Raw genomic sequence first — 15795 nt, 5'->3', positions numbered from 1 at the left:
CTTTACCTTTGCCCTTCAGACTTTAGTTTAGCACTAAACGTACGTACAAAACACAAGCAGTCCAAACACAAATAATCTGCATGTCCAATTTAAACAAACACAGCTACATTTCTGTTTATTTATATCTTGTAGACTTAAACATATCCTGATTCTCCCTTCTAGACTATCAAAATTTCAGGGTTTTGTTATCTCAAATGCAGCTGCATGACACCTAGCAAACATATTTCTGAAGTTGGCCTCAGTTCAAGTAGAAAGATACCTACAAGTGGATCATGGATATTTGTGTACTTACAAATGGTTAGCTTATCATAGTTTGTTCCAGTAATTAAAACCTGCATTGTTCAAGTCTAATTGCAACAAATTTTGAGAAGAAATCTGAAGAGTGCTCTGTGCTGCCCTCCTATCCCATCCCATCCCATCCCGCCCCAGACCAGACCAGACCAGACCAGACCAGACCAGACCAGACCAGACCAGACCAGACCAGACCAGACCATCCTACCCCTCTGTTCTTCAGCTCCCACAGTTAACCTAAATATGACTTGTGCACCTTCCATCCCTTCCTTCAGTTCATAGACAAGAGGTTAAGGAGTCTTCCCTCCCAGATTCCTCTCCAGCATTGCTGTGTCTTCACAAAATTGAAAAGTGGAAGTTAATCACCGTATTGGGATACCTAGGAGATTGCTAAAGACAACGGTTTACCATATATTGTTTATTTATTAATTTTCATTTCCACTCATATTTGAAGCAGCTGCAACTTACCAGTGCTGTAGGAAACAGGTGAAAGAGTTCTTTCAGGATGTTTTTTTCTGTGACTTCCCCTCAAGTCCTTCATTTAATATAAAGGGTATGAAAAAAGTATTTAAATGCCGCATTGTATTTACACCTTTGATTTGTTCTGCTCATACCAACCTGTCAATTAACCAAACTTCCCTTGAAGCATTTCAACCTATATGATGATCACCCACAGATAATATGGGGTGCCACCAAATGTGAGAGAATATGGTTATCTCTAAGCCAGTAATAGGTCAGTTTTCATTGCATTGTATTTGCTGGGCATAGATCACGCAGATCTCTCACATTTTCCATGGTTCAGGTAGATATTTTTTGTTTTATTTTGACAACAGTGGCATAAAGTATTTATGTTTGTAAAAGCTAGCGAGGATGTGGTTTACAGCTTGTACCTATGGAAAATACAGTAAAAAGCTATAACCGTGCTTTTGTTTACTTTGGTCAGAAAGGGTTTGTGACCAGTAATACCTCTGATCAGAATTTGTGCAGCATGTAATTGTAATCATAAAAGCTCTGCATTACCGGAATTCAAACCTTGCAGGGGCTAGGGTGGGGGTGTAGGGGAGAAAACTGTTTGCTTTAAGGACGGATTGGTTTGGATATCATCCAGAAGTTTAAATTTTCGTTTCGTCGGGCTGGGTGGGAGGGCGCGTTCAAAACCACGCAGTCATGTTTCACGGGAACTCGGGAGGCACAGGGGCTGTGACAGGGAGCGGGGCCGCACAGCCGCGGCGAGGCTTTGTTCTCCGTGCTGCACGCAGCGCTGGGAGCGCACCGCAGCCAGGCTGCTAGCCCGTGACTGACAGCAGTATTTATTAAAATGTCATCTCCTAATTTTCACGCCGGATATCTGCTGTCGCGTAGACTGCCCTGATGTCTCACGCCAGCGGGAAGGGCCAGAGGACAACTCAACCCGCCCTGGGGAGCAGGAGAGACACGGCCGGAGGGGAGGGAGAAAATACGTATCCAACCCTACCTAGCTGTGCTAAAATAAAATAAAATAATAAAACAAACGGGGGAGGGGGGAGGGGGCATGTCTGCCTTCGTTGTGGCAAGGCTTCTTCCACAAACCTCCCTCGCCTTTCGGGCCCCACCCGCCGCAAACGGTGCTACTAGAGCCGCTGTCGCCTCGCAAACTCCGCTTGCGGCCCGGCGGCCGGAGCCGGTGGCGGGAGCTGCGCGTCTCCCGTACCCGGCACCCCCGCCCCGGGCAGCCCCGCCGCACCCAGCGGCTCTCCCACCCCCACCCCCACCCCCGCGGTGGGCCCCGCGGCACCGGCCGTGCCGAGCGGCCGGACGGCGGCAGCCGGGGAACGAATGCAGCCGCGATGCAGACACAGCCTTATCTCTGGCAGGGAACAAATACGGCGTTAATTGCAGCCTCGCTGAGAAAATTGCTATTGTTTCCAGTGAAAGGCAGGCGGCAGTTTGAAAGGGTTTATCCTCAGAGCCCTGTATCAGTTAATCTGCATCGCGGTGCCGAACTGACAGCTCCTGGGGCTGCGACGGGGTGGGGGGGTGGGGAGGTTTATGCTTCAGAAGAAAGAACAGGAGGAAGGAGATCAAGTGCGGGCTTCCCCCCCTCCCCGCCCCGCCGGCCCCGTTTCCCCCGCTCCCCGCCCGCGAGTTTCTCTCATGCCGGGGCGCATCCGGCCCCAGCGCTGGGAACCGGGGCCAGAAGGGCCTCCCGGACGCAGAAAACAACGTTTCTGGGACGTGCTCGGTGCCGAGCGGCCGTGACGTGCGAAACGCACCGCGGGCCCTGCTGCCGGAGCCGGGCGGAGCGCCCGGCACACACGCACACTCACACGGGCGCGCACACGCGCGGTGCAGGGCGCAGCGGCGCGCACGCCGCCCCGGGAGAGGGGGCGCGCAGCCACCCCCCGCGCCCAGCGGGCGGCAGGGGGGCGCGCAGGGGGGGCGCGCACAGGCGCGCACTCACACATCGGCACCCACGGAGGCTCGCTGGCTGGCTGGCTGGCTCTCACACACGCACACGCGCGCACACGCACACGCGCGCACACACACGCACACACACGCGCACACACACACACACACGCAGCAGCAGAGACGCGCTCCCGCTCCCTCCGTACTCCCTGCGCGCCCGGCGTTCACACCGCTTCCCGACATCGGCAGCCAAGGACCCCCCCCCGCCGCTGTCCGGCCATCAGTGCCTGAGGGGGGAGGAGGAGGCAGGAAAGAGGAATAAGTCTATTAGTAACAACAACAACAAAAAAAACCCCACCAACAAATCTGCACTAGCGCCTTAGTCCTCCTCTCAAACCGTCGCCTGCCTGGCATCGCCGCTCATCGGGCTGCTGTGCTGAGACTTTGTTTCAAGTAAAAAACAAACAAACAAAAAAATATATCCCAAAACAACAACAACAAACCCTTCGCTTGCTCAGCCACTTCCAATTTTTTTCCCCTGCAAGCTCGCTGGTTTGAGGTGGTATTTTTTGGTTTTTTCTTCTTTCCCTTCATGTGGTTGGATTTGGTGGATCCGGAGCCAAAGCTGCTTTTTTTCCTCGGTGGTGTGTGTGTGTGGCGTGCGGGGGTTTTCTCGCTGCGTTTTTTATCTTCTGCTGCTTTTTTTAATCTTGGTTTTGAACCTGAGCCGGGGAAAATGGGAAACGGTGCTTCCGACAGAAGGGGAATCTCTCCATCACTGTTGTTGGGACGTGTGCCTGTGGTGCTAGTGTTTTAGAGAAATAGCCTGACAGCTTTCGGAGTGGAAGGTAAGGGTGCCCGGGGCATTTCCATTTCCCATTTCCAGGGATTATGACTGGAGAGCTTTTAGCTTGGGATTCCGGGGTGGAGGCGGCGGAGGAGGGGGACAGGCTGTTGCTGGATAGAGGGAGAGACAGCACATACAAAATGATCTTCGCATTTACTTCAGCGCTGCAGTTTAAAAGTTAGAGAAGTCCGTTTTGCGACAGGTCTGCTTCTCTGAGAGTAATTTCCAGCGAGACCGAGAAAACCTGAGGTTTGTGCACGATTGGGGTAATTTGGGGTGGGGTGGGGTGGGGTGGGGTGTGGATGTTAGGTTAATAGGAAGTTAAAATAAGAGAAGTCAGTGGGTCTTCTTTTGGGGGAAAAAATAAGTGGAGTGATGGCGCCGTCTATGTTCAGCTAAACTACAGTGTCGCCTAGAAAATCAGTTTGGGGAATATCCAAACTAAACGCCGGTTTGCTTTTCAGCAGAAGAGGATTCTCCCCCTTCCAAAATGGGCAACCTTAAGCCTCTGTGGCCGTTCGTTAACTCCCTCCTCCATGGAAAAGGAAGATCTTTTTAATCTGAGTGCCTAATCCTTTCAATGAGCAGATTCACTCTAGAATCTAGCAGCAGTGCAAACTAACTGAAATGCTGCCAGCACACTGAATTCGTGTGTGTGTGTGCATGTGTGTGTGTGTCATACACAGAGGGAGAGAGCGATTAGGACTATGTTGCGTTTCAGTAGCCTTTCATGAACAAATGCACAACTAAAATGAGGGCTATTTGATTACGTTTCTTCATAGAAAACAGCCTAGCACTGCAGATGTCTTTATTTTTCTAGTGCAAATATTACACAGGATGAGAAAAGTTGGAGCCTTTTTTCCTTTTCAAACAGAAAAGCAACTAAGCCCCCTTTTTACTTCCCAGATTATAAAATTAATCCTTTTTCATGGGTGAAATACCTAATTTAGATACTTATTGTCACATTGGCTTTCAACGCCTACACCATCCTGAACAACACTGCGCAGAACTGCATTGCCTGCAAAGTGCTTCAGCAAAGGGGAAATTGTTTCCAGAATTCCCAGTAAGTTTCTTTTTTTAAAAAAACCTTAAATGCTGTACCGACCCTATTTGGAGAAGAAGGACCATGTTGTTCATTGAGATGGATGCTCAGAAAGGAGAAAACCTGACCGTGTGGATAGACCCAGCAGCAGCTCTGCTTTTTAAAAAAACCTCCACTAATAAAGAGGGTTAGAGTTGGTGCTGCTTTGCCCGTTTCAAGATTCAGAGTTTGAATTATAATCTAGGAGATACGAAAATCTCTTCAAGGGAGCTTAATCCAGTGATTTGCTGTGTGTTACGCAATGGGAGACAGAAGATGCCTTGCTGTTTGGTGAGGAAATGAAAAGCTAGGCAGAGACACAGATCAAAACTCAGTAACAGTGCCTCTGTGTGTATGTCTGCCTCTGCTTACAGAGCAACAGTGGAAGAGACTGCTGTCTAGAGAGTTTTGAAATTAGGTTGGCATCACTCCTGTCTGCTTACATTTAAAAGCTGAAGGTGAAAGCTACTCATTTGTGAGAGATAAGCAACTTCGCAAAGGTTAATGCTGAAATCATTCAATTCGAATTTTTGGGATAACATTACACAGGTAAATATAACTAAGGTTTGCTTTATTAACCTAGGCCACTGTTAAGAGGACAGAGCATGTGGAGGCTGTGACGGCTGACAGGTGCAGTAAAACAGCTTTATTTGGAGATACTAGCAGAGAAAATGCAGTGTGTCTTTCATCATTGAAGCGCACGTCTGCAAAACACAGGAGCTAATCAGACAGTCCAAGATATTCATAGTAAGAGGGCAAGTGCAGTCCAATAGGTGCAGAGATCCTACTGTAGCACTGCCAGCTATACAGAGCTACGGGTCGTAGATGCTAATAGTGATCCAGTTTATACATCCTTAGAGGCTGAAGCACACTGAAATTATTATCTTAAGCTGGCACTTAGCGGTAGTATCAGACCAGCACTAGTTTCATCCGTCTGTCTTTGTTTCTTTTTCCAGTAGTCTCAAAATTTTATTAATACATTAATCTCAGTATTTCCTGATTTTGTAGAGACCTCTGTATACCTGGTGGCCAGGGCAAAGGCGTGTAGGCGTGTGGGAGATAATGTTCCATCTGTTAACAAATAATAATTTGTGCATTTTGAAATTATGGCTGTAATTCTTCACAGTTACTTCTCAGACTTAATAGAAAATTAATACACCACAACAGATGCTGCTGTCTTCCTTGTTGTATGCCGGTGAAATTCTGCATGTGCATATTGTATGTGCACATACATGACTACAGCAGGCTACTTATTTACTTTTTGAAGAAATAAATAAATAAGTTGCCCTTTTCTTGGTCTGTCGGCTAAGGCATCTAGGTTTTTACCTAAGTTGAGCAGTTCTAGTACACGCCATGATGACTACATCCTAGACAGGAGGGGACATTCCTATTAATAATCTAATAGATGTTGTTTTTTAATTTGACTGTAGAAGACTTGGCCGTTGCGGTGGCCACGTGATGGCGCTGTGCACACGGCAGCAAACCCGTCCCTTGCGTTATAAAATAAAAATTACCTGCCCTTCTTTCTGAAAGGGGCTCTAACTGCAAGCTTGAAAACAGCTGGCTCGAATATTGGAAGGAGTTTTGTTTTCAATGCGTGTGGAATTCTACTTGCATTTTTATTTCATTTCATCTCCTGCAGGCCAAATGACATAGGATGAAGGCTGTTCGTAATTTGCTGATTTATATATTTTCCACCTATCTACTGGTTATGTTTGGATTTAATGCTGCCCAAGACTTCTGGTGTTCCACATTGGTGAAGGGGGTCATTTATGGATCGTATTCTGTAAGTGAAATGTTTCCTAAAAACTTCACAAACTGTACTTGGACGCTGGAAAACCCAGATCCGACCAAATATAGTATTTACCTGAAATTTTCCAAAAAGGACTTCAGCTGCTCCAACTTTTCCCTCTTGGCTTATCAGTTTGATCATTTTTCCCATGAAAAAATAAAGGATCTTTTAAAAAATAACCATTCTATAATGCAGCTCTGCGATTCCAAGAATGCTTTTGTATTTCTGCAGTATGATAAGAATTTTATTCAAATACGCCGCGTCTATCCTATCGATTTCCCAGGATTACACAAAAAAGAAGATGACCAAAAATCCTTCTTTGAGTTTTTGGTGTTGAACAAGGTGAGCCCAAGCCAGTTTGGGTGCCATGTGTTATGCACTTGGTTGGAGAGCTGCTTGAAATCTGAGAATGGGAGAACCGAGTCCTGTGGGATCATGTATACAAAATGCACCTGCCCTCAGCATTTGGGAGAATGGGGAATAGACGACCAGTCCCTGGTGTTGCTCAATAACGTGGTGCTGCCCCTCAACGAGCAGACCGAGGGCTGCCTGACCCAGGAGCTGCAAACCACCCAGGTCTGCAACCTCACGAGAGAAGCTAAACGGCCACCAAAAGAAGGTAGGTGCTTCTCAGAGGGGTTGGATGGGTGGGGGGTGCGGGGGGTGCGGGGGGGGGCAGGGGGAAGCTGAATCCCACACTGGCGTTTAGGTCCTGCTGCCGGCTCTCCTTGATACATGCATTTGACTTGTTCTCCACTCCGGCTCACCTCTAGATGAGGCGAAAGCGCTGGAGAAGATACTCACTCCCTCAGGGCTGGGAAGGCTGCATTTTAATTTCTAAACCAGCTTAACCTTCAGCATATAGTTCTGCTAAGCACTGTTGAAAGTCCTCATAAGTAGGATCCATCTGTTTTCAGCCCCCTCTTACAGTAATGCCCACAGCTGGGGAGCCAGGAATTGCTCTCCCCCCCACCACCTCTTTAGTGCAACCACCTGACTACAAAATCTTGGCCCTCTTCATACAATCCCTTGACTTTGCAAGGAAAACATTTTCAAAGGCATGCGGGCAACCTGACTAAAAGACCAAAAGATTTACCATGGTCAGGACACCTGGTCCCCATGGGGCCAGACCTCAACGTCTTCAAACCAAACCAAAAGCAAATGCAGTTCTTCAGGGTGAACCCGCTGCCTGAGATGCCTGGAGAGTGAGGCACTGCACAGAACTGGGATACGCTGTTTTGACCTGCTGGGAGCTCTGTGAAGGAGCCACGGGCTGCTGCACCCTTTCTCCAGGTGGCCTCAGCTCTGTATTAGTGGGGGGTGGGGTGCTGATCTGTCAGTCTCAGCAGCTGCTTTGTGTCCCTGCTGGAAAATGGGAGGTTTTAGAAGAGTGGGAAGACAGGGCATCCAGCAATTAGCACGGCAACCCTCTGCCTAGCTCCTGTTTTGGCCTCCTGACATTTTGGGGAGGCTGGGGAGTGGTTTGGGGAAGGTCATTGGAGGGGATGAGAGACAGGGAAAGTGTCAGCTGAACCTAGATGGGGGGCTCTGGTTGCAGCCTATCGGTGAGGGGATCCTTCAGAGCAGCCATGCGGGAATGGGGGGATAAATCATAGAGCCCAGGGTGTTGCATTTTAATGCAGGAAATGTTCCCTGTCTCCTTGTTTTCTGCATAGCCACAAAGCTCCCAGTCTGTGCCGAGGCAGTGCCAAGCTCCCAGCCCCCCTAATAGAAGTTGCTTTGTGGAGGAATGTAACATTGACACGTTGTTAGGAGAGGATTTTCTTTAAGGGCAGCCAAGCCCCAGTGCTGTGGGAGAAGAAAAGCTGAACTTGCTCCAGCTGCCGCGGTGCCAGCGGCCGCGGGGAGGAGAGGGTGAGGGACACATCCAGTATCCCGCAGGTCAGCGCCGCGCCCAGAGCACGGAGCCCAGGAAACGGGGCGATCCGACATGACGGGCAGGCTCGTCTCCGGCAAAAAACGCTTCCCGAGAAGCCCGTGCGGCGGCCGGGATGGTATTTAACGTCGTTTAGAGCTAATTAGTGCCCTGAGAGGCGGAGGCAGCCCCCGCCGCGCAGCCCGGGGCGCAGCAGGCAGAGCCGGGGCCGAGCGGGACCCCCGGGCGCTGCGCGGGGGAGGCCGCTGCCGCTCGGGGCGCTGCGCGGGTGCGCAGGGGCTCACACCGTCCCTCAGCGGGCCGCGCAAGTTAAGGGGGATGCGCTGCTCGCACGCCCTCTGCCTCCGCCGTGTGTGTCATGGGGGCACGGGGAAGGAGAGGAGCCCATTAGCAAATACGAACGCCGCAGACCCAAAGGCGCGTAGAAGGCGCAGCCGCGCAGTGGCGGCTGCCCCGCGTTGGCAGCCCCGCGGAGCTCTGGCGGGGCCCCAGCGCTGAGAGGGTCAGTCCCGCAGCGGGAGGAAGGTGCATCCCCCGCTGCCCGGCCGATTCTATCCCAAGGTACCACCTGGCTCGCGGCGCTGCGGGAGAAGGGATGTGAGCACGGCGGGTGCTCGGGCCGCTGCCGGCCTTCCTACCGGTCGCAAAAATGCGCCGAGTTCTAGGGGGATGCGTGTCTCGCAGTCAAAACACGTATTTCCGAAAAGAGCTTAGTAGAAAGGACAAAGGAAGCTTAGGGCAAACACTGCCCCCCCAATCTCCCCAGCTTAAATTTGAAACTCATTTCCAACATAATTTGCTTCCCGTTTCTTCAGGCATATTTTAATTCTTGCTCCTACTTGCGGGTTTTCCTGGATATGAGCTTGAGAAACGGCACGGTTAGAGGGGGTGGAAATTTGTGTGGTAGGTGGGAAGTTTCCTTCACTTGTTTTTCACTGCGCTTTTTTTTTTTTTTTTTTTTTTTTTGGTGTTCCTGAGACTTTGAACAGTGATACAATTATTTCAATGTTTATTTAATTACTTTAATGCAGTTGGAAGCTGTTCATCAGGTCGTTACTAAAAGTTATAAACAATTAGCAAATTGTACTTCTCAGTACAAACAATTGTTCTTTTACTTCTCAGTAGTAGTAATGCTTTTTGTCCTTCACTCAGTGTTTAAAGCATTTTCCCCCTTTCCTCAGACGGCTAAAAATCTGCGAGAGAGGTGTGTTCAGTCTTTGTTTTCTGTAGATAGAGTCACATTTATCAACTACATCAGTCAGTGTATTTGTATGTATAAAGCTGGTTTGTGGTTCAGTTGGAGGCTTTATTGAGGGGTTACAGTGCAGAATACTCCTGCCACAAACATAGTGGAATTCACTGCTTGTGCCAGCAAATATTTAGGCAAGAAATACAAATTTTTATGTCACAGGCAATCTGCTTCCAGTTAGATCGGCATAGGTACCAAAAATAAGGTTGACCAATAACTGAGAGAATGGTGTCTTGTTAGAGTTCACAGTGGCAATTTTAAGTACAGTTTTGTTAGTGTAAGTTGAGTTTTAAGGGACATGGAGTTGGAGTAACACTGTGAGAGTGCTCTGGACTCTGTAAAATTGTGGTTTATGAATTTGTGTATTACTTTGAGATTTGGTACTGCCATTGCCTAGCAATGACTTTCCAAAAGGAATTGCAAAGACCTGACAGGTTTCTACAGTATTATGCATACCCTCCCATCCTTCAGGTTTGCTTTCATCAAGCTTGACTGTGTGAAGTGTAAAATCTTTTTCAAAACTATTTCCAGTCACATTTTAGAACCATAATGTAAATAAAGAGCATTTAGATTAAAGCCTACTGTTTCTTTTTTGAACTCTGATATTTTTTTACAATTTTGAATATGATAAATGGCTTTGGAAAATGGATGAAAGTATTTTTCCTTTTTTAAAAAAAGTGTTGCATTTTACAAAAGATGTGACAAGTATACAATGGATGATTGTGTTTCTAAAAGTGCTGAAGTGTTGAACAATAAGGAACTAGGAACTAGGTTTAAAAAGGAAGCTGTAACTATTATTTTTTTAATAAAATGGTTCGGAAATACGTGGTTTAATCAGCATTTCTTCCAAAGGCAAATCATCTTCACTGTCACTGATTAAAGCAATATTGAAAATCACCACATCTTTACTAAGACCCAGTTTCATTGTATCTTGATCCTTTTCCATAGCCTTACATCTGAGGTGCTTAGCCTGGATCAAAGCACTAGGAAATAGATCTCAATGAACATTCTGGCAGGGTCCTGAATTTAACGGCTCAAGCGAATTTGTCCTCTTGATCTTCAGTGCGGTGACTGAAGTATCTCATGAAGTTTCTGTCAGTAAGACAGGGCTCAGTTCCAACTTTAGTGGGCCTGTAAAACCTTTGCATGTAGTCAGTCCATACAGTTTTATGAATGATGACAATAACAATGCAAAAACTTCTTTTCATGTTGTGACCATTACAAAGCCATAATATTCTTGTGGGGTTTTATAAGAGTTACTTAGAAACTGAAGAGTTTTCCCCTGTTTTACTGCTGCATCTGACAGAGTCCCTCATAAAGCAATGAAAATAATTCTTTCAACCTCTTACTTCAATCCAACAGAAGAAAAGAAGAGAGAGGTTATTCACATTAATTAAATCTTGGCATTTGGAGTTCCAGGCTTAATCTTGTATATCTTTTTCAGCCAGTCTAAAATAATTTTAGTGGGGATTTTTTAATATGCTAGAAATATAGCATTGGTCTACTATGTCACAAATTCTAACAGCTCACTGTGTACCAGCATTTCAGTATTCAGCAACTGATTTATTTATTTTTTCCTGATTTCAGATCTGAAAAAAAAAAAAACCAAACCAAAAACAAAACACCAAAAAAACCCCAGGGTTATCTTAAGAGGATTTACTGTAATAAATGTCTCTTTAAAACAGTAATTTATTACACGTTGAATAATAGTAAGATGTAAGATGCAGTCAGTTGGCTCCATCAGAGGATTTAAACTGTTAAATCAGTGCAGAACTTGTCTAGGAAGATCAAAAATTACAAAACAGAGCCTCACAACTATACACTTCTATATTTAGTGCAACAACTATACTAAAGAAAAATTTAGAGAATCCAAAATAAATAAAACTGTTTTCCAGAATATTGAAAGAGTACAGCAACATACTTGGAGGACTCTTGATAGTTTTTATATCCTGCTGCTTATGATTCTTTTATCTGTGAGTTCAAGGGGACATAGGAAGATGAGCACTAATGGAAGAACAGGCTCTAATTTTGTGTTAAAGCTATTTTTTCATTACGACTTACAAAATATTGTTTAAAAACATAAAAATTATATACTAAAATAACCCGTTACTGTGCAGGTTATGAGAAGTTTGATCTCAGTGAAAATCTGGAATGTAAAGAAAAATTATTTCACTTTGAATAACTTTTTACATTAATATTGTTCCTCTTAAAATGTTCATGGCCAAAATCATCATAGAAACTCTCATAAAATTAGTCAGAGACATTGTGTTTCTTCTTTATGGGTTTGGTTCCCAGTTGAAGGAAATGTTTCAAAATCTATGGATTTCAGGATGCTTCATGTAATGCCCTTTTGGACTTACTTTGATAAAAGAAAATGATCACCCGAAATGTTTATATTCTTAGTCCATATTTGGGTCACTTTGGACCATTCATAATAGGATGCTTTATCAGAGCCATGCAAGTTTGATGTCAGATTCTTTTTTTGAAGTGATGCACTGCAGAAAAAAGCATTAATGATCAGAATCTTTCTTAATCAATAAGCCCTACCTTGAGTTTCAAGGATTATATGCTCTTATCAGTAATGATTGTACTTCAGTTTGTGCTGTATTGATCATTTCCACCTGATTTACTTCGGTAAACTATGAAACTTCTTGTTTTGAAGTAAAGTTTAGAAGTCTGTGCACAAAAGTAATCAGCACTTCACATGCAGACTGAATTTGGTAGGATTTGGATCAACCTATAAGTGAATTTTCTGATACCTTCAAAAAGGGAAATACCCAGTTTCCTTTACAGTAGGAAAAGCCTATATAAATGGTTTTTCTTCCAGTTATTTAAATGCTTTATTAGTAAGTATATTTGGCTGCTTATATGTGTGTCTGAGTGGTAATTCTTTGGTATCACAGATTCTATCAGTATTTTATTCAGCACTCTTCACACTAACAAGATGACATATTACTTATTTTGTGGGAAAGGTCAGCCGGCTGCAGCAAGTGTTTGCTCTGCCTTCAGCGAAATCACAAATGTACTGTACAAGATCTGAATGCTGGTTTTTCATGAGCTCATTGCTTGCTTAAAACATTCATCACTTAAATGAAGTAGTATGTTGGAAGCTGTGTTATAACCAAGACCAGGATTTCTGTTCCCCAGGCTGCCATTTTTGCTTGAATTAAACCTCTGTTTGTGGGCATTATTGCACATCAGACATTGTGGAGACCTGCTTTCAGCTGGGAACGAGTGCTGCTAGAGACTTCCACTCTAAAGCACAGGGCATGAATAGGAACCAGTGATAAAGAATGGGGAAGATATGCAAAGAAATTAAGTGTTCAGACTGAAGTCAAAAGTGCATCCAGGTTAGAAGCAGGATTCTGACTCTTTTATTGCTGGCTCCGGTGAGCAAGTACTTGATACTTGTACCATCAAATATTTCAGACCAGTCATGCCTTCCTTGACTTTCTTGTACCAGTAAGCTATGCCTTTTGTCTTCAGATACTTCTATTACACTTGTTATGGGTGGGTAGCATATACAATGTTTACTGTATTTTAGACTTTGTCCTCTGATTTGCTTGTGCTTCTGAAAAATGTGGAAGTGTTCACATGTAGAACAGCCGTTAACAGAAGTTAATGGTGATTCTGTTTACATAGTGGGATTTCAGTTATTAGGTCTCAGTGACATTACATGGAATTATATTATGACATAATGCAGGTACTGCATTTCTTATTATTATGCAGTGGTTTATATCTACGTATTTATAATTTATGCATTTATATAATACAGTGATTATATGATCTATTACATTTAATGTGTTCTCCTGTGCTGTTTTTAAAGCAATTTATCCTCTTCTGTTCAAATCTATCCATATTGCTGTTTTGTTTAGTCTTCTATTTGCAAAAGCATGGAAAAATCTGCTTTGTGTGTTGATATACACAGAGGAATTTTCAGATGAGACTTTCTTTTCTCTTCTTAGGGAATTAATTTTATGAAGTTTATTCAGTTGTGTTTTATCAAAGGATTCAAACTCAAAGTTTTTGTAGCTCTCAAATTGAAGTTTAGCTGTTCATTTATAAATATGCAGTAATTGTATATAAAACAAAGGTCACTGCAGAATTCCATTGAGCATTATTTGCATTCACTGTAACAAGAAATATAAAATGCTCTTTAGGACAGAGAAAGTTGTACATGATATAAAGTACAAATTTACAAATTATGCATCATTGATGTATGAATATTTCAGAGTTGGAGCCCTTACTGATGCTAGTTAAATCTCAAGAGGAAGACAGTCAAATTTTTCAAAGTCATCCTCAGTTTTATTAATCCCTTACCAAAGTTATGAATAAAGTTTTTGTCAGTCTACTGACACATTTTTCTGATGGACTAGCCACCATCAGAATTAATAAAAGCAATCTATAATAACAGTGTATGAGACCAGTGTTACGTTACTCTGCAAAGGCCAAATCATTGTCCTTACTCAAGGCAAATTCCCCATGCTATCAATATAATTTGGTCTAAATGAATATTAGATTAGAGCCCACAAAAGAGACATGAAACAATGATAGCATGTGTTCCTTCTACCAAAAGCAAATTGTTTCATAATTTGTATTAATTAAGGGTTTTTTTCTCTGTAATTTTACTTTTAAAACCATCCTTGACATTTAGTTGAGTGAAGCAGATGCACTTAAAAAACCCAACTTTGTAACTGCTCACTGTCTTTCTTTCTTTTTTAGCTGGTTAGCCTATCTCTTTATGCGCTGCACTTTGGTTTCTTGGTTTTCTTCTTAATTTTCTGAAGGGACAACAGGGCATATGACATACTCAAATTAGTATTCTTTGGTGGTGCTGAAAATGTGTGCAACTGAAATCTGGAAGCAAACTATTTTCAGTTTTTCAGTTCAAATTTCATTTATATCTCCTTGACATGGCAAAACCACAACAAAAACAGAAACTTTGAATACCATCCATTTTTTGGTAGCTTGATAGAAAACTGATGACAATAGGGAGAGCAGTGTGTCATCCTTTTTTTGGGCAGTTTTCACCAAATTTGCTCTTTTTTATTCAGTTGCAAAACACTTTGGGAGCTGACTTTGGTTCCTGCTCATCTTCATGTACTGCTAGTTCATTCATCAGTTATGCAGAGACAGTGTCTGTTTATAGCATGGATAATAATTTTCAGCCATAGCTGATAGTTGTGTGCTATTGAGCAGCTTTGCTGAAGGATGATTGGGAGGCTGAAGGATCAAACCGGCAATTCTCCAATGGAATTAGCCATGGAAAATGATTAACAGGTCTTCTAACCTTACTGCTTCTAACTGGCATTGCAAATACCTTATTTTAAGTGGGAATTTGTTAACCAGTGTCATCAACTGAGGTATGTTACCACCTGTTGCTTGTGAGAATCTGGGACCCCATTGCTGCAGAGATGGCTCTGGCCTCACTCCTTTCTCTTTGCTGAGCCATTTCAGCACACCAGCCAAGCAGAAAACTACTGACCTTGAGGTTTTTTAGTTAGATTATCTTGATGGTGTGTGTGTTATGATGGCCCAGCCAAGCCTCCATCAGTACCAAAAAGCGGCACAAGAAAGAACTGGAGAGGAACAGTGGTACTGGCTCAGCCAGGTTTAGATTTGCTTTGAAAAAAAAAAAAAGTTTTTTGATAAAGTGGTTAATACCCATTACCCTTGCCCACTCTTTTGCATATGTTAGCAGCCAGTTACATCATACTGTGTTTCTAGGCAGCTGTACCAGGTTTGGTTACAATATTACTGGCCAGCCCTTCAAAACAGAGTCCAAGATACATGTTCATTCAGGGCTTCCTGCTGACCATTAAAGAGTGGTGCAGATTTCTGTGAAAGTGTACACAGAGTGCTCAGGGATGAGCCTGTGAAGCCCTTGGAACTCATTCCTGTAGTGCAGCTAGAAATAGCCTAAATTATAGATTAGAAAATCAGGGAATTGAATTCATGCTATTTATTGGTTATGAGGAATAATATTGTACATCTTTTATGCGAGAACACTTCCTCCTGAAAGGATTTTGGAAAATCTTAAGTCTGAAGATTTAATGTGGAATATTTCTTTGAATCCTAAATTATTCACTTTTTCTTATATGGTATTTGCTTCTCTACCCTACAAATATATTATTTGCAGTCCCTTCTGTACTGTATGCATAGAAGATTTCAACTGTCTGCAAAACTGGGTACTTCAGTTTGAGCTATAACAAGTTATTGGTTTTATCCTTGGAAGTGTTTTGGGTTGTTGTTT

General features: G+C 43.9%; 1 protein-coding gene across 6 annotated transcripts in view; it reads left to right on the top strand.

The window, feature by feature from the left end:
* The first annotated feature begins 2512 nt into the window (after positions 1-2512).
* ADGRB3 (adhesion G protein-coupled receptor B3) overlaps positions 2513-15795 on the top strand; it is a 466435-nt gene continuing 453152 nt past the window's right edge. For 2 of the 6 annotated variants that reach the window (XM_040598982.1, XM_040598985.1), the window contains exons 1-2: positions 2513-3524; positions 6247-7015. In XM_040598982.1, the coding sequence (XP_040454916.1) occupies positions 6262-7015 (754 nt within the window). In that variant the 5' untranslated portion in view covers positions 2513-3524; positions 6247-6261. Of the gene's footprint in view, positions 3525-5962; positions 7016-15795 lie in introns of those variants that run through there. The other 4 variants (XM_040598984.1, XM_040598981.1, XM_040598983.1 and 1 more) reach the window with 3 other exon arrangements.

The sequence above is a fragment of the Falco naumanni genome, chromosome 6 (genome assembly GCF_017639655.2).
Source record: "Falco naumanni isolate bFalNau1 chromosome 6, bFalNau1.pat, whole genome shotgun sequence".
Lineage (NCBI taxonomy): Eukaryota > Metazoa > Chordata > Aves > Falconiformes > Falconidae > Falco > Falco naumanni.
The sequence above is the reverse complement of the archived record's forward strand: the minus strand, read 5'-3'. Positions and strand labels throughout refer to the sequence as shown.